Consider the following 26680-nt stretch of genomic DNA (forward strand, 5'->3'; position numbering starts at 1 on the left):
ATATATAAGGGTTGGTTATATTCCGCACATTTCTCTATCACCTGATTGATAGTGTGAATATGATCTATTGTTGAGTAGCCTTTACGGAATCCTGCCTGGTCCTTTGCTTGACAGAAGCCTAAGGTGTTTCTGATTCTATTTGCGATTACCTTAGTAAATAGTTTGTAGGCAACGGACAGTAAGCTGATTGGTCTATAATTTTTCAAGTCTTTGGCGTCCCCTTTCTTATGAATTAGGATTATGTTAGCATTTTTCCAAGATTCTGGTACGCTCGACGTTATGAGGCATTGCGTATACAGGGTGGCCAGTTTCTCTAGAACAATCTGCCCACCATCCTTCAACAAATCTGCTGTTACCTGATCCTCCCCAGCTGCCTTCCCCCTTTGCATATCTCCCAAGGCTTTCTTTACTTCTTCTGGCGTTACCTGTGGGATTTCGAATTCCTCTAGACTATTTTCTCTTCCATTATCGTCGTGGGTGGCACTGGTACTGTATAAATCTCTATAGAACTCCTCAGCCACTTGTACTATCTCATCCATATTAGTAATGATATTGCCGGCTTTGTCTCTTAACGCATACATCTGATTCTTGCCAATTACTAGTTTCTTCTTCACTGGTTTTAGGCTTCCTCCGTTCCTGAGAGCATGTTCAATTCTATCCATATTATACTTCCTTATGTCAGCTGTCTTACGCTTATTGATTAACTTCGAAAGTTCTGCCAGTTCTATTCTAGCTGTAGGGTTAGATGCTTTCATACATTGGCGTTTCTTGATCAGATCTTTCGTCTCGTGCGATAGTTTACTGGTATCCCGCCTAACGGAGTTGCCACCGACGTCCATTGCACACTCCTTAATGATGCCCACAAGATTGTCATTCATTGCTTCAACACTAAGGTCCTCTTCCTGAGTTAAAGCCGAATACCTGTTCTGTAGTTTGATCTGGAATTGCTCTATTTTCCCTCTTACCGCTAACTCATTGATCAGCTTCTTACGTACCAGTTTCTTCCGTTCCCTTCTCAGGTCTAGGCTAATTCGAGTTCTTACCATCCTGTGGTCACTGCAGCGCACCTTACCGAGCACGTCCACATCTTTTATGATGCCAGGGTTAGCGCAGAGTATGAAGTCTATTTCATTCCTAGTCTCGCCGTTCGGGCCCCTCCACGTCCACTTTCGGCTATCCCGTTTGCGGAAGAAGGTATTCATTATCCTCATATTATTCTGTTCCGCAAACTCTACCAATAACTCCCCCCTGATATTCCTAGTGCCTATGCCATATTCCCCCACTGCCTTGTCTCCAGCCTGCTTTTTGCCTACCTTGGCATTAAAGTCACCCATTAGTATAGTGTATTTAGTTTTCACTCTACCCATCGCCGATTCCACGTCTTCATAGAAGCTTTCAACTTCCTGGTCATCATGACTAGATGTAGGGGCGTAGACCTGTACAATCTTCATTTTGTACCTCTTATTAAGTTTCACAACAAGACCTGCCACCCTCTCGTTAATGCTATAGAATTCCTGTATGTTACCAGCTATATTCTTATTAATCAGAAATCCGACGCCTAGTTCCCTTCTCTCTGCTAAGCCCCGGTAGCACAGGACGTGCCCGCTTTTTAGCACTGTATATGCTTCTTTTGGCCTCCTAACTTCGCTGAGCCCTATTATATCCCATTTACTACCCTCTAATTCCTCCAATAGTACTGCTAGACTCGCCTCACTAGATAACGTTCTAGCGTTAAACGTTGCCAGGTTCATATTCCAATGGCGGCCTGTCCGGAGCCAGTGATTCTTAGCACCCTCTGCAGCGTCGCAGGTCTGACCGCCGCCGTCGTCAGTTGCTTCGCAGCTGCTGGGGACTGAGGGCCGGGGTTTGATTGTGTTGTTCATATAGGAGGTTGTGGCCAAGTACTGCACCAGGGTGGCCAATCCTGCTCTGGTGAGGGAGTGCGTTACCGGTTCTGGTCACCGGGATCAGGCCACACTCCAGGCCTGTTTATGCAATTTTTATCAACACGCGGATTTTTATTTATTTTTTTTTTTCAATCCGGTGGAAAATTGCCGGCACCGGGATTCGAACCACGGACCTCTTGCACGCGAGGCGGGTGTTCTACCTCTACGCCACCGCTGCAACAAATCTAGCAAGTCAAATCTAGCAAGTTGTAAGTCAATGGACTTGGACCAGGACTTTTGAAAAATTCGTGTAATCCTGAAATTCGTGTCAGGTGTGGTTGTATCACATAGATTCTACTGTGCAAGCAGTGGCCAATACAGACTGGGTTTACTAACACTAACAAACTTATTTCTTACCGAGCTTGAGGTTTGACAATGAAGAAGACGCTGATAATTATCTGTATAGATAGAAAGATTTACGCATGATAATGATACACACAGATGAGGAAGGTGGACGTAAGATATTGCACTCACAATGCTTCATTGCACCCCATTCCTCCTGCTATTATTTCACCTGACAGCCTAATGACGAGACCACTCGACCGCGAGGCACTCCGCCCACGCTCAAGCAGATCCTCCAGATGGCAGCCGAGATAGCCGACGGCATGGCGTACCTGACAGCGAACAAGTTTGTGCACCGGGATTTGGCTGCTCGCAACTGCATGGTGGCGGAGGATCTGACCGTCAAGATTGGAGACTTTGGCATGACACGAGACATCTACGAGACAGACTACTACAGAAAGGGGGGCAAGGGCCTGCTTCCTGTGCGCTGGATGGCTCCTGAATCGCTCAAGGACGGAATCTTCACTAGCCACTCGGATGTCTGGTTAGTGGCTTGTACTGGTATTCTCACGAAATGAAATGCATCAATATACGCCTAGCTAATACGAGTACTTTCATTTCCGCCATCTCTAGTTCGTGCTACATTGATGTAGTTTTGGTTCTTAAGCTTAGCTATCAGTTCATGACATCTGGCATCCAGGTGTGTAGTGATGTGACATCACACTTTTGAGTAATTCCACTTGGTAAGTGTTCTACTTTAAAATTTCCCTGTCCCGGTTCACTCCATGAGTATAGTACCTGAAAGCTGTGTTTTATTCTTGCCTTGCTGATTTTGTTATTAGCCTTTCCGATATGATTTGGTTTGCGACTTGCTAAAAGCCTTAACAACAGAGGGATTTAATCACACTCATGATGTATGTGTTCCTCTCCTGCTGGCATTACGATATGCCATTAGTCCTTGCTGCTTTGCTGCTGTACTTAGGCTGAAAATTTTTCGAGTGGAATGCCAAGGTGCCAGTCACATTGTGGGTTTCGCAAATGGAACAATCGAAGAGAGGGGTATCTTGGTGCAAGCGTGCCTCTTCAGTCTTACTTCTTATCTTTTTCCTGAATTTTCTTAGAATTTTGAACTCATGACTTTCTGCAGTAAACTTATCATTTCCTATACAAACTTTTTTCTAGCCATCATTTATGTTTGCCTGTCCTACAGTGGCAATGGCTAACTCCTTTTTAATAATCCAAACACTTGGTGCATGAGAGGTTTTGAATATGTTATTGCTAATGACCATCTTTGACATAATTGGAATTCTCTGGTGCCTGCAGGTCGTACGGAGTAGTGCTGTGGGAAATGGCGACATTGGCCTCCCAGCCTTACCAAGGTTTGTCTAATGAGCAGGTTCTAAAGTATGTCATCAGCGGCGGCATCATGGAGAAGCCAGAAAACTGCCCTGAGAAATTGTAAGTAGGCTTATTCTTTTTTTTTTCCTTTTCTCTCCTTTTTTCACCCAGTGATATCTTATTCTTGTTTGTGGCTTTGTCATATTTATTGTACGCATAGGCTGGTGTGAGGGCCACACTTTTTTTCTCTCAATTTCGACTAGGTGTGGCCTTTACAGGGGACCAAACCTTTTGGTAAAAATTATGCGCACTCTGGATGCACCATTCCATCAGAGGTCAACGCGTAGCTTTCGCCATTTAATAGCGGCACGCAGAAGTATGCCGTGCAGGAAAATTCGCCAATGTGCATGCCCAGCATCGAAGCACTGAACGCGACTGCTTCTCCGTTTGAATTCTTTAAAACAAATTTGGGCTGCTAAGTTGAGGGGGCCTTTACAAGGGTGCAGTCCTTACGCGAGTCTATACAGTAGTTGTTTGTTAGCTCGTGCACTATTTAAAACAAATCGGCTGGGCATGATTTGACGTGCCTCGCTCTTTGAAGGTATATTCTCGTGCGTTTCTTTTTTCTCTCTCTCACTGAACACTGAGAAAGGTTTGCATTGACAACTAAAGAAACTTTTTGAAAATTGTTTGTTTGGTCTTTTGACCTCAAATTATAGATGTTTGTAAGCAGAACTAAAATTATGCTCATTTTGATTACTCCAGAACTGTAAAACATTGTTTGAAATCTCTGACAAAATTTTACGCATTGGAAAAACAAGGAAGATATGCATTTTATTCCCTCAGCCATGTTCATTGCAATCTGAATAAAAAGCAGAAACGAGACATCACTCCTTCCCTGACGATGGGTAAACGGCATTGGCCTGCTGTGTTTGGCCCAGCCATGACACGTATAAGGTCTGTCCGAGTAGCCTGCACCACTGTGAACCAGTTCAAGGAGGGGCACGAGAAGTTCAGAAATTGTGGTGCAGCTCAACTTTGGCGGTGCAGGCAGAGCACGACACTTGAAACGAATACCGAGGTGAAGATACGGTGCAGGTGTTATGTTTTGTCCACCTCAAGTGCATCATTTACAGTTGGGAGGGTGTAGAAAAAATGGTCTCCAATCTTCGCTGTGAATGTGGTTAGACAGCAAAGCTGTGAACAACAGCTAGAATGATTACCCATTGCGACTTAGGTTGAAGTTATTCGCATGGTGACATTCACATTCCCTTTACCTAATTACCGTATTTACTCGCATAATGATCGCACTCGCGTAATGATCGCACCCCTAAAATTTGTCGTCAAAATTCGATTTTTTTTATTTCCCGCGTAATGATCACACCCCGAACTTGCCGCAGCGATATGTCGTGTGCTAAGTCTAGCGAATAATGATCGCGCTTACCACCTGTCGAATGCTATGCGAACGACTCTTCAAGACAAGCCAAGCGGCCTGCACGCACTAAACATTCTTAAGTAGATGCCTCATTTCATTACTTTCATCACTTTCCGCACTTCCATGACAAAATGAGGTACAACCAAACTTGCCTTTATTATGGGTTGGCTTTATAATGGCTGATGTCAACAAAAACAATAAAGGCGCATTTCGATTCTTTTCATCTGCTTTTGCACTCGTGAGCACGCAACAAATCGCGCGCGGCAATGATAGTAGCCACGTTTACTCTGATACGTTAAAAGTGTACCCTATTCATATGCCGACGCTTGTAACACAGATAAGATATTCGCCCACCCTTAGCGGAAAGTAGTGAAGACAGATGCCGCAGTTTCCGCAGCATGCCCGTCATGTGTTTCTGTCACTGGCAGCTAAGCGCGCCCACCTATTTCTGTCCCCTCAAAGTGGACATGGCTACGTTATTGCCGCAAACTTGCCGATATTAACGATATTATTCATCACTAATACGGAAGAAACTGTTTCAATGCACGTAATGTACTCACGAGAAGAAAAAAAAAATCGCGTTCGGCTCGCTCCGCTAGCCGCCATTTTTGTTTTGGTGTCCCGCACCCGCAATCTCGCATCCCGCAGCAAACGCGGACGAAAAAAAAAAATTTTTTTTTCCCGGGAAATTTAACCCGCGTAATGATCGCACCCCTGAATTTGCTTCAATTTTTCTGACAAAAAAAGTGCGATCATTATGCGAGTAAATATGGTATTAGCCTAAGATGTTTTGATGTCCTGCAACTTGGCTTGCGCCGCATACTTCGTGCACCTACAAAGATTGAAACAGAGAGAAGTGAAATTCGACACACTTCGTATGCATGCTGCTCTTCAGGAGTCCTCAATATAGGTGGCTTTCCCATAGCACTGTCACAACACAAATCAGTTGCCAGGCGAGTTCTTCTTTTATGTACGAAAGTGTAGTTATGTCGCTCTCTGCTTTGTATTGTCACATAGTAGTGACGGTTAATAATACAGCAGCAAATGTGTGAATTACAAAGCTAACTTTTTATTGGGCGGACTTGTGCCCAGAAAAACAAGTTATACTCAAAGCACATTGATGGTAGCGAACATGGTCGGCAATCGGCGAAATCTGCTCATCAGATGAAGCGTGTCAGCTTCTGTACATGAGCCATCGAAGGTTCAAGAGAAATTGCTGGTGCCTGCGTGTCTTCCAGAAAGTACTACACAATTCGCATCACGCATACATGCAAATCAGATTACACAAGGTTCAGTGACAACAGACAGTGTATAGAACCCTCAATAATATTCCAGAAACTTCCCTATACATGCTGGCACGTCCTGCGCTGAGCAATAACATTTGTCAGACAGTGAAACGCGGTCACCTGATGAAAGAAAAAACAAGCACACATGTCAATACACCCCTCTTGAAAAGCATTGTCCTGATGCTGCAAACAAACGCAAAAGTGGACAACGAAATCACAACATAGTAAAGGTATAACAAAATAACAAAGTTTGTCAGCCACCATAAAAGGACTTAAAATGCACCATGTGGACCACTCCACATCATACATGGTGCCGCTGTGATTGCCATCTAGCATTACCTCATAGTCCAGTGCGCCAATATGTCAGATGATCTTGTAGGGTCTGAAATAGCATCACCATAGTTTCTCACCAAGTCCTCGTCAGTGCATCGGTGTTCAAACCCAGACACAGTCACCGGGCTGGTATTCCAGATAGCTTTGTCGAAGATTGTAATGCTGGCTGTCAGTCCTCTGCTGTTTCTTGATGCGCAGACGAGCGAGCTGTTGGGCTTCTTCGACACGCTAGAGATAGGCGGCGACGTCGATATTTTCTTTGTCGGTGACGTCTAGCAGCATGTCTCCAAGAGTCGCCGTCGGGTTCCTTCCGCAAACCAGCTTGAACGGCATGGTCTGTGTTGTTTCTTGCACTGCAGCTTTGTAAGCATATGTGACAAACGGGAGCATGGCATCCCATGTCTTGTGTTTGATGTCAATGTTGATTCAACCGTGACTTCTGGCAGCATGGCATCAAGTGTCGCCGTCGGGTTTCTGCCGCAAACCAGCTTTAATGACGTGGTCTGTGTTCTTTCTTGCACTGCCGTGCTGTAAGCGAATGGGACAAACGGAAGCACGGCATCCCATGTCTTCTGTTTGTTGTCAACGTACATCGCTAACATGTCGGTGAGCATCTTGTTCAGTTATTCCATTAGGGCATTCGTCTGCAGGTGGTAGGCAGTGGTCCTCTGGTGATTTGTCTGGCTTGAGTAAGCTCAGCTGTAAAAGCCGCTCCTCTGTCAGTAATGAGGATTCTGGTGCACCATGTCGCAGCAGGATGTTCTCGACGAAAAATGTGGCTACTTCCACTGCACTACCTTTGGGCAGGGCTTTCATTTTGGCGTAGTGATCAGGTAGCCGGTGGCCACAATGATCCTCTAGTTTCCAGGTGTTGTCATTGGAAAGGGTCCCAACCAATCCATCCCGATCTGCTAAAACGGTTGGCAAGGAAGCTCAATAAGCTGTAGTAATCCTGCTGCCTTGTTGGTGGTGTCTTTCCTCACTGGCAGTCTCGACAAGTTTTTATGTAACGTGACGTCAGCGGTCAGGTGGGGCCAGTAGTACTTCTCTTGTATTCTTGTGAGCGTACAGGACAACCTGAGGTGTCCGGCTGTCTTATCATCGTGCAAGGCGTGCAGGACTTCTGACCGGAGAGCTGCGGTCACAATGAGAAGGTAGATTATGCGGGCTGGCGCAAAGTCCTTCATCTTTTTATACGAAAAACGAAGACAATTTGAACCTAAATACAGTTAAACCTCGCAATAACAAAAGCGGCGGGGAACACGAAGAAATTCGCTTTCGCAAGAATTTCGTTGTTGCGAAATGAGACAGCACAGATAGGTAATGCATCACAGAGCGAAACTTTACTGTCAAAATTCCGTTAGCTTAGTTTGGCAAGCTTGCTCGAGGATATAACACCACATTGCCAACAGTGCAAAGCGCGCCGCATGTATCGATCAGCAGTGGCAGCACTGCCGTGGAGCAGTATTCTCGGTCTATTGCTTTCCGAGATACGATCACTTTTGAAAGATATTGTGTAACTCAGCATCAGACGCAGAGCAGCAGCGCTCCACGCATGCAGCAGCATTTCTACAGTGCACGCTGTCGCCCATAGGCGGCAATGAGTCCAATGCCGAGTGCGAAAGGGATCTTATCTTGTATACCCAAAGGGCTGTCGACTGAGATTACAGCTTCTTCACACAAATCGACGTCCGGCGCCGCATCCGCACCCGATGCCTATCAGGTGGCACTAGAACCAGCGCTCTTGAAGCAAGGAATGCGTATTCCCACACTATTGCTCAATCATGGCCCGATGCGTTGCGCTCCATGCTCCGACTGCCATCTCAAGCGCCATTAACGATTCCACGTTGGTGGGACAGAGGTTTCCTTGTTCCTGCTGCATTTTTCTCGCCGAGGCGCACATTACGCACTGCACTAGGTGTGCAAAAACCCTCGCCACATGTCGGTAGCAACATGCTGCCGCTTCAAATGGGTGATCAACAAACAAGATGGCGGCCATGACATGTTTCTGGCACAATCACTTCCGTTGCTTGGAAATTACGGCGCCCACATAAGTGTTGTGTGGGGGTACTTTATGTAATTTTAGTGCAAAGCAATCGCATTTGAGCACATTTTGAAGCCTGCTAGCCTCGTGCGAGTAGGTAATGTGCAGGGTTACGTTCCGGCAAATTTCGTTCATGCGTTATTTTAGTACAGCGACATTTTGTTGTCGAGAGGTACGAAATGCATTGAATCCTATGGGCATTCGCCGGGAATACGAAAATATTTCGTTGTCGCAAGAATTTCGTTGTTGTGGGATTTCATTATCACATGATTTCGTTATTGCGAGTTTCGACTATACCCTCAGGACAAAGTCGATTTTGCCTTGCAAGTACACAGCAAGGCTTCTGAGCTCCGGGTCCGCTCGCTGCTGCTTGGCAAAGTCATCTGCACTTAGTGTACCTAAAGAGGCATCCTCATGTTAGTCATCGTGTGACGGCAGGTCCATGGGTTTGCAAGACAGGCAGTTGGCATCAGAGTGTTCTCATCTGGATTTGTAGATTACAGTGATGTCATATTCTTTCAGTCTGAGGTTCCACTGCTCTAGGCACCCTGAAGCTCCTTTAAATTTGCTAGCCAACACAATGCGTGATGGTCGCTGACGACTTTCAACCGCCTGCGATATAGGTAAGGGTGGAATTTTGCTGTAGCCCAAAAGATGACGAGGCATTCCTTTTCGGTCGCAGCATAATTTCCTTCCGCTTTTGACAGCGACCGGCTAGCGTAAACTATAGCTTGTTCAAGTCCATCTCTCCTCTGTATGGGACACCGAGGCCTAGGCTACTGGCGTCAGTGTGGATTTCTGTATTCGCGTCCTTATGCCCGGTGCACATTAAAAGAGTTTTCTCTATCGTCGATGCCTCTGTCGAAAGTTCAGCTGCAGTCTTCAGTGGGTTGCAGGTCAGTCCAGCGAAAAGTTCTTCCTTGTAACCCTGCATCAGGAAGCAGACTTTTTTCTCCTCCGACATTTCCGGGTCAGCATACCAGAAAAGACGGGCCATCTCCTCCGTTAAGATCGCGATGGCCTCATTGGGCAGCTTCACTCATGTTTCTAGTAGAGCTTAGGCTTGCTCCTTGCGCATGACACTTGTGAACATCTACAGGAAGCCGCTTCGGAACAGGTTCCATGTTGTTAGGTGGCTTCTTAATTCTTGAACCACGTCCTGGCGACGCCTTGCAATGCAAAAACGACATGGCACAGCTTTTTGTCGCTGTTTCGGCTGTTAAATGTAGCGACTCTCTCGTACGTCTCAAGCCAGCTTGCCGGGTCCTCGAATGTTGAACTGTGGAATGTCGGTCGGCGGCTCCCTGGGCTGCTGCAGCACGATCGGTGTTGGCGACACTGGGGCGATCATTGTAGCTGCTGTCGTGGCCGTGCACTTCCTGGTCTTCTCAGGCAAAAGTCCATGCTCCGGGGGCAGCCCTTGCAGCCTGTGGCTAGATCGCTGGTCCTCGCCGACGTTGGTGTTGTCTTCGTGGCTCGGGCTTGAATAACGGGCTTTGCAGGGGCATTTGGTACATGAACGCACTAGCACCTCCACCAGATGTCACGTAGTAGTGATGGTGAATAATACAGCGGCAAATCTCTGAACGACGAAACTAACTTTTTATTGGGCGAACTTGTGCCCACAAAAGCAAGTTACACTCAAAGCACAGTGATAGCGGCGAAATTGATCGGTGATCATAGAAATCTGCTCAGCAGATCAAGCACGTCGGCTTTTATACATGAGTCATCAAAGGTTCCAGAGAAATAACAGTACAATAAAAGATAAACAGTTACACATGTCAGTATGCTACAGTCAGGCTGTCATCGCCATGGCAGCTTGCGCAACAGTAATCTTTACCCGGAAATGTATGTGGGGAGTTCTACGTGCTTCGTATTGCGTGTAGGCATAGGAGTGCCTTATCATCAATTATGTGGTTTAGGTGCTTGTTTGGAGCTTGTTCTTTATTGAAATGTATGCTGTGCTGTATGTTGTATGCATGATTGATTCCAAAGAATGTATGCGCTGTTCGCTTCACTTTGCCGAGTCCTAGCCCCTGTGTTACGGGGTCAGAGCCATTGCATTAGAGGGTGTGAGGGATTGATGATGATAGTTTTCTGTCGATGTTACACCATGAAGAAATCCCAGGATCCTAGCAATGTACAGCTGCACTGTAAAACCATGACCCTGTTCTGTACCTTTCCTGCATCTTTTGAAACAAATGCCATGGTTCAAAGGATGTCATTGCTGTATCACCAAAACGAATAGCAGGGTGCAGCACCTTGTGAACTGGTTCAGGTGGTGCACGTGAATTGAATAGACCTATGGTGTCATGGTTGAGCGAAGTGACCGTATGTTTTATTTGCAGATTGGAGCTGCTCATGCATGCTGTCTTTAGGAAGGCGATTATCTTCCATTCTGTTAATACTTGGCTGAGGAATTGTGTTTTGAAGACCATTTCTAGAGAGTAACTTCCTGAATAATATGCACGTCCATTTCCCTTGTATGCTCTGCTGATCTCTGTGGAACAATGTGTACAGAAGGGCTGGGGAAACAGAACAAAGCTTATTGATAAAGCAGATACAGAATATGTGTGTGTGTGTGGAAGTTACCATAATACCTTGTTAGCAGTGTGTACATGCGCATTGATTGACTATATTGGCATATATATTTATATAAGTTTTTAAAATATAAAATTCACTAAAAGGATGAATTTTTGCAGAGCCTCTTGCATACAGCAATTTATCAAAGAGTACACCTCACACTTGTGTCAGACAGCTTCCGCAGCACTCCTCTGAATTCCATGCGGAAGCCAAGGCTGAAAGAAAAATAATTTTCTTTGTGACTACCTTATTCCAAAAAATCCGGGAGCATGCTTGTGTATAAGTACTCATGTGAGCTTGAAGAACAAACACATATGCTGCTGCTGGTGGATAGCACTAAATACAACTTCTACAATCTTCTTTCTTTTCTTTCTTTTTGTACATCTTTAATATGACCAGGCATGTGTGAAAGGTACAATCTCGCGGTCTCGCAGGTATCAGATCATGAAGCTGTGCTGGGAGCGCATCCCAAGGTCAAGACCAAACTTTCTGCAAGTCATTGAGATGCTCCTGAATGACGTGGGACCCCACTTCAAGGACGTGTCCTTCTACCATACTTGCTACCTCAAAAACCAGGAGAGGTGCTCGTCTGTGCCCACGGAAAAGAATGGTGCTGGCGCCGCTGCTGGCGACTTTGACGAGGAAGAGGAGGAAGAGAACCTAACAGCAGAGACTCCACTCTGCAACGCTCCCACCGCTGCTTCAGAGCAGCGGCCTCGTGGCTTCATGCCGGATGTGTCGTCGCTCAACGACATGGATGAAGACCACCTGCAACGTTGCTTCTCTGACGAGATAGAAGACGACGATGATCCCGACATGGATGCTGCCGATCTAGCCTTGGATGCCGGTGAGCCACCTGTGTCAGTGTACATGCCACCATCGCGTGGTGGACAGAATTCTCCGCTTCGTGAGGAGCATCAGCAGCGACCAGGTGACGAGCTCCCTCCCTCTGATGGGAGCAAAGGGAGTAAGGTGAGCAACCTGTCCAATGGGAGCATTGTGAATGGACGCATGTGCTTTCCGCAGCTTGGAAGCCGGACTACTGCGTGCTAGCACTGGTCCACCTGAGGGCTCTGAGGGTCCCAGGGGTTTTCTGCGACACAGTGGGCGTGCCAGGTGGCTGATGGGGGGTGAGAGGGGTTCCTCCCATAGGGAGGCGCATTGCGCCATCCCTCGCCTTCTGCTGTCACCATTGTTCCTGTTTGTTCGCCATGTGGGGTGGCGTGATTCTCTTGGGCACCACCTGGGTGCAGCACCCATCAGCCAGTCCACATGACAAGGGCCATCACACTGGCAGAGGAGGAGACCTGACAGAGTGCACCGTGTTTGTGTTGGCCCTCATGCAACTCACCCGCTGCTGTGAGGTATTTCTAGTAGCACACTTACTTAATGCTGCTAAAAAACAAACTGCGGAAATGCATTTTTAGCATTCCGGGTGATGGCACTGCACGTGAGGGTAGAGTCCATGGCTTTTCTGCAGTTCTTGTGTGCCTCTTGGGAGAGTCTGGGTCACTGTTGACCGATAGGGGCTGTCCTGAGTGTGTCATGCTTGAGGGCTGGACAGCTGCTGTTGAGAACCACATTAGTCCCAACCATGTTGATGGAAGTGTAGCTGCGCATGATTTTCTTTGGAACGCCACTGTGAGAGTTGCGCAGGCCTTCTCAGCAGGCCTGTAGCGCTTATTCTAGCACATGAAACTGTCAATTTAAGGATCACTGCTTAGATGATCACCTCATTTGCTTTGTCATCAGCACAGAGGTGCGGTGAGCCCCAATCATTGTTTAGATGGAAGGTGTCGCCATTGCTGCGGTCACGGTCCACTGTGTGTTCTGGATGTGCTATGCATGTTTCCAGTGAACACAAGACGCGGAATGCCTGCCATGCATCGTGAGAGACGTCTGTCGAGTTGCAGTCCATCATACAGCCTGATATTTGAGCTGTAAGCGGCAGTAACATTAGCAAGTCGCTGCCTAGCCATTCTGATTGTCAATTTGTAACAGCACGCCGCGTTGCGGTGACAAACAGTTCAAAGACAACATTGTAGCCTTTTATTGTAGCAGGAAGTGTGTGAGGATCTTTTATGTGATCGGGCATTTCCAGCTAACTTGAGTTGTGTATAAGCTTGCATAGTCTTAAGGGTGGTTTAGAGAAATGCCCATCACAGCATACCTATTTTGTGCTAGCAAACAAGGCCGCAGTTGCACTGACCATTGCTTTTAGGGGGGGAAAAAAAATAAGCCTGTATTCAATGCACAGGCGGCTTTAGAAATGGGCACTGAAGTTTGCCCTTCAGAAGTGCAAGAGATTTCACGATCAAAGGAAGCCTGTCAGGCTGGCACCTCCAGCACTCAAGCACTGTCAATCTTGCTTAGTGAAAGTGGCCACGTCGTCACTGCACAATAGCCACGAGGTCAACACTTTGTTGACAGGAGCACCAGAGCAACCCTTCTTTAAGAAGACTGAAAAGCAGCATCTTTTGCTTTTGCGGTCATCATAGTCATCCTAGAACTTTACTTTTGAAGGTGGCGGTTTTAGCCTTCAGGTATTTTGATGACCTGCTTTTGGTATGGCCTAGCTCATCATTTCTTTACTCTTCATGACATGTCCATTTAGGCTAAATTGTCGTCTCAGGGAGTATTGCATTGCCACGACTGTGCATCCTGTAAAAACAATGCTGCATGCAGCCTTGAGACGTCGGCTAGTACAAGCATGTTTTCCTGCAGTTACTCTCAAAAGATAATTCTATTACTTTGTGTTATCGCTGAACAAATGTATTTAGGGTCACTGCGTACACGTTAAGTAGCACTTCTGCACTCAATCTGCTTTGGAAATTGCCCCATTTCATTCATATGCACTAGCCATGCATATGTATTTCATTTCCCTACTTTAATATCAAGGCATTTTGTTTGGAGAGGAAGGGGTTAGGGTAACAGCACAAGGTATACAAGCGGGTATGCATCTGCATATGGCAGAAAAGTCATCTTTTACCCAAATCATTGTTTTCAACTTTTTTTTTTATTTCTTCCGCATGCTACTGTCTGGTGCTTCATCATGCCACCAGATCTTTCGTTTTTAAGTATTTTATGCCACGATCATCACCACATCTAGTCACATCTTTTGCCTCTTCCTTTGTTTGTACGTAATTGTGTAAGATAGTTTCACTGAGCACAGGCGCCTTTGACCTGACATCACAGGCCTTAAAACCATTTATATAGGGAGTACAGTTTTCACTTAACTGCAGTAGAGAATGAATGAGGGGCGGGCCCCATAGCAATTTTCTTAACACCTGTGAATTCAATCTCCAGCCTCAGTTGCCCTTCTCTGTGGCAAGATTATGCTCCCACAAAATTCAGCTTACTATCATGCCTATGTCGCTCATGTTTGTGTTTCCAATCTTTTCCATTTTCTTGTTGCATCTGCTTTTGGCTCTTCGTTCGTGTTCAGTCTGCTCAGTGACTGAATGTAGTGTGAGCTCTTCCCCCCCCCCCCCCCCCTCCTTTGTGACACATTTTGTATTGGTGTTGTCAGTGCAACTGCAGCTTCACGTTTGTGGTCAAGTGCCCGAACCTTTCCCCACCCCATGAGCTTCCTTTACCTCCGGCTATCAAGTTGCATTGAAATTAACCTTGCGTTGGTCATGAAAATTTGTCACGGCGCACATGATAGCTAAATAATTTGAACACATCTGTAACCGTGCACGAAACTAGTGGCTGTGTTGCAGCACGATTGATGACTGTTGCATCTCCTAGGCCGCCCAATATCACTCCAGCGCTCTTGTCATGTGCCTAGCTGTGTGCGCCGCAGCCATTGCGTGTTGTTGCAAACTAGCGATCCAGATGTACGCAGTCAATTGGCAGTGGCAGAACGACATTGCTTTCCATACGGGTGTTTTATTACCTTCACTTTTGTTTGTTTGTTTAATCATGTTGCTTTACCATGGTTTTGTTGTTCCAGTTGCCTTTATCACTTTTTTTTTCTTATTTTATGCCTTTGCATGTCCCCCCCCCCCTTGTGTCATCCTTTTTTTTTTTTTCTGTTGCTGCCTTGTCATGTTATTTGTGTTTATTTCTAGTAATGTGAACTGTCATGAAAGGCTGGTGAAAACAGAAAGTGCATGTACCCACTCATGTTGTGTTGCTCTTTGGGAGTATTTGTGCCCTTATGTTTTTTTGTGGTCTTCATTATTTAAGTGTCTCGAAGGCATCTTCTCTCTTTGTCACCCTTTGCCCTCCTTTCTCCCATTTGTGCGTGCGATGGTGCCAAAGATGGTGGTGAGAAAACAGTGCTCACTGGAAGGAAAACAGCGTCTCAAGCTTTGGTTCGCCTGTAGTACCTTCATGCGCTTGCCTGTACTCTCATTCTGTGGCTGTGATGCCTTAAGTTTGCTTCACATCTCCATACATGTTTCTTTCTTTCTTCTCTCTCTAGTTGCATGCGTCTTGCAAGGCTTTCATACTATCACAGTTTCATGCTGTTACATCATGCTCTCTGCCCTCAAGGCCATTTGTGGTGTGAGTTGCACCACTGGCATATGCAGTGTCAGCCAGGTCTGGGATGGCCCCGACTGTCACATTCAATGCAGGAAGTGACCACCAGAAATGTGTTTTTGACTGAATTTAAGGTGTTGCACATCACTTGGAGGCGCCTTCTTCGCACCCTTATGAAATTTAGATTTGTACATAAAAGGCCATCGTCACCATTAAGGGTTTGTGCACATTGTGCTGTCTAAAGGAAAATAATTAAAGCCAACCTGAGGCCCCTTGCCATCTGAAAATTGAGACATAGCGCATGTTGCGTGTGGCCATGTGGGAAAGGAGTTGCAATCATATTTCACATTGGTTTTATACTTTTACCCTTTCTTGGGTGTCCTCTAGGAGCACTTCTGGTGTTTCACTTAGTTTAGAGATGGTCTCTTCATCTTGGTCTCTTCATCTTAGATAGTTGTAGAAATTTTGGCCTAGTGCCTGCATTACATAGAAGTTGAGCTTTATGTTAATTTTGCTGAGATCGTTATCTCATGAGACAACTTCCCAAAAAATTTCAGTGGCATCTGATTGTTCCAACTCTACTCTCTCTCTTGGTCTTATCTCTCGAAAGTCACATGCGGATAAATGCATTATCATGGGCATCATGCCATTGAATGTGCATATTGACTAAAACAGAATTTCAGGCAAAATGAAAGGGATGGCCTGCTCTTGGGACACACCATATTTTATAGCTGTACAGTCTGCATCACCCTTGTGTGGAGTGTGGGAACGGCGGCCTTCAGGCCCAGCAACTACCGTTAGATGTTGCTGGCTGGCTCCTGAGTGCCCTAGCAGCCATCATTCCTGCACTCTGCATAAGGGTGTCACCCACTGTACATTGGGTAAAACTTCATTGCCCACTGCTAGAACAAAAACCATCGTCACCTATTCCACTGTATGTGCAAATTTGCTTCCCATCAATTTAATGTTACATTTTTTTTTCATTGTGTTGTTCCTTTTCAATTGATGCACTCAGTGGCCTAAAGATCATAGAAACAACTTCCTCAAAACAGCCTCATCGCAGCACGTGGTGCCACTTGCAGTATGTTGTCTTGACTCACAACAGGTTGGACAAGATGTCACCTCCCCCACCCACCCGTGACATTACATCCTGTGGTAAAAAGCTTGCTTGTCTATGTCTATGGACTTGGCTATTTACTATGGACCTTTTTGTAGCTTACAACTTCCTCGACTAAATAGAATGACTTGATACACTTCTTCCTTTATGGGCCATTGATTTCCACTGTTTAATTTGAAAATTTTTCATCTTTCTTTTTCTTTTTTACATATCATTTTTCCCTGACTGAGGTTTACTTTTAAGCAAGCTGTGTTCCTAAATGACCCCAGTTTGTGTTGGGATCCGTCAAGTCAAGGTACATTCCAAACATGGTGGACGTTTACTGTTCTTTTTTTTTTCCTGGTATTTAGAAGGCAGGCCTGTTTGAACTGGTGAAACTTTGACAACCATCACTATTATTGTATAGACAAGTTGAATGGCTGCATATGCTGAGTGAAAATCTTGGTCCACCTTTGCATGAAGCAAAAAGGCAAATGCTTTTTTTCTACAGTTAAAATGGCAGCAAAATTGTGGCTAATCTCTCTCTTCTTCTTCTTTTTTGGGGTAGTGCGTCTTATCGTCTAATGCCCTTGTTTCACTGCTAGCTTTTTTTTTATTCTATATTGTTTAGATGTAATTCTTGGAATTCATTATATATAACAATCCATGCAAGGCATTGCTTCAGTCTCCTCATTGCAATCAGCCCCTAAAAGTTCAGTTTCTAGAGATTCAACACATGAATTTGTAGTCTAGGTAAAAGACCTCATTCACTTTACTGCTACCTTAGGTGCCTTAGTTTTAATTCAAGTGGTCCTGATCTCTTCATGCTCTATAAAAGCCTATCTTTTAGTGCAGACTTATTTTAATTTCATTTTAGTTGCAGTGCATTGTATAATCATGCTACAATGGACTTCATTTATTTGGCTTTTTTTATGTCGGCACATTCTTCTTGCTGAAAAACGAAGCTAGCTTTCAACAAAAAATACTTCTATTGAATATTCAGAGGTGAGCTGCAATCCTGGCATGCAACCTAAGGTGAGGTTATGCTTGCATGAAAGGGAAAGAGTCATCATGGCCGCATCTCATGACATCCTTCAGACTTAAATATGGACTCTGGTTTCTGCCGTTGCTATTGCTTTTTCTCTTCCAGTTAAGATTTTTCTGGTGCATCTCTCGTGTACTGCACTGCCCGGGCTGACCCTTGTGAAGTAACAACTGTCGGTTAACCCTGTCAGCCCATTTCGTGTGCTCGTTGGTAGTTAATATTTGTGTTCATACATGTACACAAGGTGCATATTGTGTCCGCATCACACACACACGTGTGCACACACATACGTGTGCACACGCACACATTTTTTTGCTTTCATCCCAGCGTTATCAACATTGCAACATAATCCCACTGGGCAGCAAAGCGGTGCATAATGTCATCCACAGAACAAATATACATCATTCTCTAGCATGCTTCTCAAGACATATGGAGTTGTGCACTGTACGGGGTCTATCAACGCCTGGCTACTTGGTCGGCTTGCACCTATTTGCTCACATTATTTTTTCTCTCTCTTTTTTGGTGAATGCCTTCACATTTGCAACATGAGCAATGCGCAAGACATTTTTGCATTCTGCTGGACAGGAAGCTGCATCCTTTTCACGCTGTTCTTGTTCACAGCAACCTGTGTGCTTCATCGCATGGCATCGCCAAGAGCGTGAGAGAGGAAGAGCATAATGTGATGAAGGTGGCATCATCTCCCATTCTTACATTTAATATGCCAGGCTCTCTAAGAAGCTTCAGTTCTTTTTTTTCCCTTTCCCCTTTCTTTCTTTTTTTTCGTGTGAAACACCTGTAGCACAAAGAGTGTCTAGCTGTTCAGATCTGCCACTTGCTCAGTGCTATGAACACACTACATATGTGAAAATCCAATGCCTTTGCGTAGCAGCTCGAACGAGGTGACGAGACTGTTGGAAACCGTAGCAGAATTAGAGGCCATTGCCGTTTTGGAGTTCATACACTATCTGGCCACACGTGTCTGGTGTTGTGTCTGCAGTGCCGCTTTGCTATTTCCGTGGTAATCGAGGTGGATGTCAGTGCAAACGTTCTATGCTATGCGAGTGCGTGCATGTCAAATGTACTTAAAAAAAATGGCATGTGTATCTATATGCCAGGGAGGTTGAAGCGTGTGCAAGTTTGAACACACTTGTGAGAGACGCTGTGTGAACGTAAATTCTAGGGAAAATGCGACAGCTTAAGTATCTAGGACAGCATTAATTCAAACAACTGCGGGGTGAATTTATGCACTCCTTTTTGTGACAGCTCTGTATACATGCACTGATCCCTTATTCGCAATTTGTGGTTAGCAAACTTTAGGCAGCCACTGGGTACTGGTGAGTCACATCCCCTCCATTTTTTCCTAGTTTTTTTTTTTTCCCTGACAGACATCTTGGCACTTACATGTACATTTCTTACCATGATTCATTCTTACTTTTTAATGACAGAAGAAGTGTATTTGTGCAGCGTGCATTTTTAAAAGAGAAGAATGCTTTCTCCGCCACTGGCTCTTGCACTCTTGTTTTTCTCTGTCCTTGTGATGTATATAGTTTGTATTTATTTCAGCTGAAGCAGCTGTGGAAATGTGTGTGTGACAATGTTTCTCACTTTTCTTGTATTGCCTTATCTCTTTCTCTCCTTCCACTTATTCGAGGCAACCCCTCCTCTGACATGTGTGTACATATGTAAGATAGGACACTGCATCATCTTGTGTTGGTATGGCGACATTATACCATTATGTGTAAATATATACATATGTATTGTATATGGGGGTCATTGACCCAATTTGGACTTCAGTGCCAATATTATGCGTCATAATAAACCATTATTTATTTCTATATGCTGCAACGTACCTTGTGTTTCTTGTTCAATGTTCTCATTTTCCTACCTTGTAGCACTGGGCAATTTTTTGTTACGCTTGGTGTTCCCTAGAATATCAAGTGACCAACGCCAACTTTAACCAAACACTCAAGTAATATAAATCATGTTTGCGTGTGTATTGCCTTTTGGAATATTGGCTTTGATGTTTGAAAAAAAAAATATGCAAATTCATCGCACATGCTGCAATCTATGTGGAGCAGAGTTTTAGCAAAGCAGTTAATTAAATGCATCACAACTAACTGCAATGCATACAATTATGTTTACTGTCATACATGTGATCTCATGGAATGTGTATGTTTGTATACCACAAAGGTCGCAACTTTATCGCCATGCAATTTTTGTTTATGCACTGCATCGTTCACAAGCTGTGGCGAAATGCAAACTCCAAATGGGGTGGACACTCAGTGCAAGGCGTAAATGCTGCGACGTCACAAAGATTATGTATGATGCTTGTTGAGGAAATAGGGATGACAGGTGCATGCCTAAGAGAAGTACAATACATATTAGCAACATTTAGGGATTCTGTACCTCTTGTGCCAGTCTGGAGAATTGGCCAAGAATGGGCACATTCCTGTTGGTACATACTGAATGGCTAAACAAAAAAAGTTAATCAAAGAGTCCGTGAAATATAATTCACCATTTCACTGACAAATATGTGTGCTTTAGGGATGCCTGTGAGCCGATAGTGTATTAGCATGTTTCCTTTCTTTCGTGTTACGCAGAACAAAGCTGCGCAAGCTTGGTCAGCATACAAGGGTTATATAAGCCATTCTGCTGGTACTTTCATATAACCTTTGTAATCTATCCAGAAATATATCCGCCGAGATAGCAACTGATCCAAAATTCAGGCAGTCACGGCGAACCTGGGAAAGTAGGCAAAGAAAGTTTCGCTTTAAAAGTACACCGTTGACTTCTAATTCTAGACTGACGGGACCAACGAAATTGACTATTGGCATAATCTATGGTGAACCAGTGTGGGCTTGGATCCCTGTTGGAAAAGAGAGCTTAGCCAAAAACATTTTTAACCATCATGAGTGTAGGCTTTGCTGAAGTGCAGTGCCCAGTTGAGTCAGCAGGCGATGCTGGCCCCCGCTTGGTGGCTGGAGTCCATGAAGAACTTCGAATCAGACAGTTGCAGACAATATTGCTCTTCGTGGAGATACTGTCACTAACTCGATGGCTTCGATGATAATGAAAGGTAAATAACACAAAGTGAACTTCGACACTTCACCCTATCGCGTAGGAAATGGTGGTGTCAGCTGGTTCTTGGAGCTATGTTGCGCTTTACAAATCTTCGTGGTGATGGAGGAAAGAAAAATGGACGGAGCATCACATAACAATCTTGAAGTCTGTAGTTATTTTTAAAAAAAGTGGAGTCTTGGGGACTTGCATGGCTAATTTGGTTTCTGACGGCCAAGGTGGTACACAAACCTACCACAAAACAAGCAATGTACAGTGTGCTGTTCCCAAAATTCAACGTACAGTCAGCACATTCAGCGAGTGAAAGCAAGGAGATGTGCTTGGCGATTTCCTTGGCTTCGTAGACATGGAGGTTACACTTTAGAGAAGTGGTTCCAAACATGGAATTCCTACACCCGAGCTCTCCGTACGACAAGACAAAGCATAGGTGGGCGCATTGTAGGCTTTTGGTAGCATTTTTGCTTTGTCATTTGTGGGCGTCATTGACTTCGACATAGGTACTCAGTATAGGCTACATGGTCAGATTGTGTGTCTCAAGGGAACCGCTTCATATCCGTCTTCCATCATTCTGTTTTTTCCAACATAGGCGCAAAAGAAAACTTCACCGTTAGCATCTATTAGTACGAGTCACTGCACGACGATCTTCTGAACTTATCAATTGATGCATTTTACCATGTAATTGCACATTTATAAGTGTGGCATATTTAAATGTTGCTGCGAAATAATGTTTACCAGCAGTTACTACTGTTTCTCCTCATTAAATCAGTTTAGAGTGAGAAATTATTCTTTGAAAATACTGTTTTCGGTTATCTGGCAGAATATAAGCTTAGTACGCTATTGGGGGAGAAAGTCAAGCTGAATTGAACCTGGCTGTCTTGGATTTCGCGCCCCGTTTTCAATGTCATGTTTCATTGAGACGTCGGAGTATGTAAAAGTAAGTGTTTTCAAAATTTCCTACACTCTTAAATGGTTGCACCCTTTGGAGTGTGTATTGTCCCACACTCTCAAGCAAAATTACACCCTTTCGCCACACAACGCGGCGAGCCCGGCACTTCTCAGTAGCGAATGGCATGCGCGTTATCAGCATGACATAGCATTCCTTACAAGAAAGTAGCGGGCGCGGCGTTTTCAAGAAAAACGCAAGCAAGGCACTTGATGATTGTTGTGTGGCAGAGATGCACCCCAAGCGGTATAAATTTGCCTGAGAGTGTAGCACACGCGATACTTTCAGAGTCGTAATCCATGGTACGGCGTTACCGCTCTTTAGATACTTTTTTTTTTTAATGGTTACCTAAACAGAGGGAAAAGCTGTCGTCACTGAATTTGTACAACCGCCCGTACAGAAAGTCTGTGCTGCACACGAAGTTACTCGCAGCCAAAAAGCCAACGCGAACGCTTAATGCGCACCGCCTTATGGGGAACGTGCAACACCTAAACACCTACAGGTGGCGCAACAATTCAGTGCGCCAGCGCCACTTCAGTTTCGAACTGCCGTCTCTCCGTCTGCTACGCCGGTATTGCATGGAAGTGCGTGTGCGCGATGGCGACAGGTGCGACAAAACGGATAGGTTTCAAGAGAGTTAACAGTGCAGTATTTTTTATGGCCTCAAACGAAGAGAAAGGACAAATTATTACCGAAGCAATCATGTTTTCGACGTGGCAGAAGAAAGCGCGGACGTGCGACTGAGTGTTTTGAAAGGCCGATGCGTGCGACATGCCAATTAACGTAAACCTGGAGGCATACGCCCGCCACAGTGGAAGTTAGTGTGCATTCTTATTTTCCCTGCTTATGACTGAGTAAAGGATGACACTTGCGTCCGACATGTGGTGCAGCGTGATCTTAAAAATATGTTAAAAGTAAAACGTACGATCTCCGAACGGTGTACAATTAGTGGTGCCGCAGCAGTTGCGCGAAGTTTTCTGTGCTGTAGTTCCGTTTGTGGACGTTGCTCGGGCGGCGTGAGTGCTTGAGTAATAGAGTTGAAGCATGCTGTTTCCGATTTTCTGTTTTGGTGTCGACCTAGCTGGCCCGGTCAAGCGTCATCTGTACCTGCAGAGCGGATTCGACACGCCGTGTAGCAGCTGAAACCGTAACGTTACGCGGATGTTTTTTTTAACACACTGCTACCGTTACGTTACGTGCCAGCGTTGCACGTGGTATCTAAGCCGTCACGCAGCGCAACACAAGCGTGGCGCGGCTTCGTTTGCACGTGCAGAGCTATCAAGGGGCCAACGCAGTAGTGTGGAAGAAATGCTCAAATACGCGATGTTCCTGATGCATTGTGCCACGCTACCAGGGCTCCTTCCTTACTGTTCAAGTTTACGAACTGTGCAGTCTGCTGGTACGTAGCGCGCAGCATATTTTTTTTCCCCTGAATTGCGCCCAACTGACTGATACCTCTTTCTATGTACCTGGCAACTTGTCAGTTTACACTAGGCTACCTATATGTAGTCATTGCTCTCTGCTTAACAACACACGTTTTGCGAGGTCGCGGGATCGAATCCCGGCGAATCCCGGCCATGGCGGCCGCATTTCGATGGGGGCGAAATGCAAAAACACCCGTGTACTTAGATTTAAGTGCACATTAAAGAACCCCATGTGGTCGAAATTTTTGGAGTCCTCCACTACGGCGTGCCTCATAATCGGAAAGTGGTTTCGGCACGTAAAACCCCAGGATTTTTTTAGCGCACGTTTTGCGGTTGGTCGGCAGAAAAACAGCAGGAGCGTACGACGGAGAAGCTGGATCCGTCGATGGTATTCCGATTACAAAATGTAGATTGCGGACTCCTGGCCATTTTGCCGGTTGTCATTCGGCTCCGTCTGCACTGTAAACATATCGATTAAGTTGCGTGGAGCGTAGATTCACAGCGAACTAGCGATAGCTTGCAGTTTGTAGATGCCCGCGATCACTTCACACTGCGCACACTGCGAATCGGTCACGTCAGAAAACTTTGTTCCAGGTAGGCAGCTCTTGTAGCTGTCAGCACATTTTTACGACGCAGCAATTCATACGCGACATTGCAAAGCTCCACTAACAACCTAACACACGACTCATGGGCCGGCTACTGCACTGATCACGCGAGACGCGTTCGCTTGCTCCCGCACTGCGGCACCACCAGCTTATTGCCACGACCTACTGTATACAGTAAGTCGTGGCAATAAGGTCGTGGCCTTGATACAGTAGGTCGTGCTTATTGCATTAAAACCCTTTTAAACTTCTTAAAGTAGCGACACTCTCCTCCTACGCCTTCACTCCTCGTTTCTCCTCTCTCTCACGCTCCCTCTCGACCGTGGCGCCTCCTACACCGCTCGAGCATAGCAACGGCGCCAACATGCGCTCCTCGCCACTCCGTAGACGATTCTCGAGCGAAAATGGCGCTGAAGCACGGCGCGAGAGCCCACGTGATGCTACCAGGCCAATAACGACGCGGCGCCGGCCTCGGCCAGAGCGCGCGAGGACGAAGCGGCACTTTTTAAAGCGTGGCGCTACTTTACGAAGCTTAGGTGCTTTAATTGCATGTATAACCCCTTTAATTGCACGTTCCCCCATTCACTGGTCCATACTTTTTTTTATTTAAGGCTGGTCCATACTTTTTTTTATTTAATACTGCGTTTTCCTTCTCGGCTGCTGTCCTGCGGTTTAGAGAATATGAGCTTCAGCCCCCTCTTTAGCCACTTTCAATCTACGTCTGCAAACAAAACTTTCGCAGTAGTTTAATTTGCTCAGCTCCGTGCGTTGCAAATCCCATGGCGCTACTGCGGGCGCGCCAGGTACAACAACGTACAGCCGCGGCCACGTCTGTGTAGAGCGCGCGAGCAGACGGCCTTGCTCTGCGGGGCGACACTGTGCGGCAGTTGCGGGATCTGACGCACTGTGCCCAGGAGCATGCGTGGCCTAATATACATGCAGAACTGCATTGCACGAGTGGCAACGTTGAAACGGGCAGTCGTTTAACCGAATGTGTACGCTTCCTCAGGGCGCTCTTGGTATCGCCATGCCAAAAGATTACGCGTTTCAGCTGATAACACGCGCCCGACTCTATCGCTCTTTGGGACATTTTGCGCCCCATAATAGCAATTGCGCGTCGCTCATCCGCTGTGAGTCGGGGAGCTATTGCGAATAAATTCTGCGAAAAGGTTTGACTTCTATGTCTAATATAGGTAGCACGCATGTGATGTTGTCATTTCATTGGCCAATAACATTATCTGGGATTGGTGAAGCAATAGTTTTTCACATCAAGCGCCCTAACAGAATCGCACACGCTATCACTCACGTGCGCAATTCCCTTGTCATAGCGCGTAGTAAGATGGCGCCCTCGGGTAATGGGCACAACCGGCAAAACACGTGCGCTTGCCAACATAATTTCTGGTTTAAAGCAGCGTGCGCCGACCTGCACGTCTATTAGGCCGCGCATGCTCATGGGCACAGTGCGTCAGATCCCGCAACTGCCGCATGGTGGCGCCCCGCAGAGCAAGGCCGTCTGCTCGCGCGCTCTACACAGACGTGGCCGCGGCTGTACCTCTGGATAAATCGCCTCTGGACCCGCATGCACCAACTTTATACGGACGCATGCTTTCATAAAATGTCCACTTAATCGATTACTAGAATTTGCAGCGTTTGCTGTCTTGCACCTGGAAATTTGAAACGCTTTTTCCACGGCTCTTCAAATACCTTCAAAAACCTAACTGAAACTTGGCTAAGCGAAAACATCTCGGATGCTGACATAGTACCAAGCCATCACATTATGGTCAGGAGGGATCGTGGCTCAAGAGGGGGTGGCGTAGCAATTATCTTAAAAAAGGGAATAGACTTCACTATTATTCCTCACGAGACGAGCGTAGAAATGGTCTGGATTCTTGTTCATTTGTGTGAATGCAGCCTACTAGTCGGTGTAGTCTACAGGCCTCCTAGCGCCGATGTTTCGTTGCTCCAGTCACTGCATGAATTTCTTCAAATAAACACCAAACGCTACAACAAGATTATAATGTGCGGCGATTTTAATCTGCCCACAATAGACTGGGAACAACTGAGCTCACTACCGCCTTGCGCAGTCTGAAATGATGCTTGAAACTGCGTACTGCTTTAATCTCGCACAGCTTGTGCAGATACCGACACGTGTCACTTCCAGTTCCAGCACCACACTTGACCTTGCTTTTGTTTCTCAAGCCATTCTTGAAAAGGGCCCTTCCGTGGAAGTTTTGCCCGGAATATCCGATCACAAGATTATCCTCTTAAAATGTAACTTTGCGTTAGCACGATCGCGCGAACCTATGAAAGAATTCTTAGATTTCATTAACGCCGAAGACGAAAGCATTCTCGACTACTTAGAACAAGATTTTGACACTTTTTCTCAAAAACAAAGACAAGGTTTCCTAGGCGTCAATGAGCTGTGGCTGCACTTTAAGAGCGCCGTGCACGAATGCATCAAAAAGTACGTTCCTAAAAAGCGGAAGAAAGTCAACCGAAAAAACCCGTGGATTACTCGTAATATCCTGCACTTAAAGCGTCGATTAAAACGTTTAACATGCTGTCGGTCAAGCCACTCTGTTTTGGCATCCCTCCGAGCAGATCTTAGATCCGAATTAAAATTAAGTAAATACCATTTCTTTAATGTCAGAATGCACAACTTTTTAAAAAACAACCCAAGGAAGTTTTGGATGCATATATCGAAGCGGAACAGTCTTGTAGACAAGATAAAACTGAATGATGTCGAAGTTACGGACA

The 26680-nt window shown here is 45.6% G+C and overlaps 1 protein-coding gene across 5 annotated transcripts in view; it reads left to right on the forward strand.

The window, feature by feature from the left end:
• Positions 1-19711, forward strand: part of LOC135906095 (insulin-like growth factor 1 receptor) — a 228010-nt gene extending 208299 nt beyond the window's left edge. For all 5 annotated transcript variants that reach the window (XM_065437388.2, XM_065437318.2, XM_065437459.2 and 2 more), the window contains 3 exons: positions 2468-2772; positions 3552-3686; positions 11682-19711. In XM_065437388.2, the coding sequence (XP_065293460.1) occupies positions 2468-2772; positions 3552-3686; positions 11682-12300 (1059 nt within the window). In that variant the 3' untranslated portion in view covers positions 12301-19711. The remainder of the gene's footprint in view (positions 1-2467; positions 2773-3551; positions 3687-11681) is intronic.
• Positions 19712-26680: the final 6969 nt, after the last annotated feature.

The sequence above is a fragment of the Dermacentor albipictus genome, chromosome 1 (assembly GCF_038994185.2).
Source record: "Dermacentor albipictus isolate Rhodes 1998 colony chromosome 1, USDA_Dalb.pri_finalv2, whole genome shotgun sequence".
Classification (NCBI taxonomy): domain Eukaryota; kingdom Metazoa; phylum Arthropoda; class Arachnida; order Ixodida; family Ixodidae; genus Dermacentor; species Dermacentor albipictus.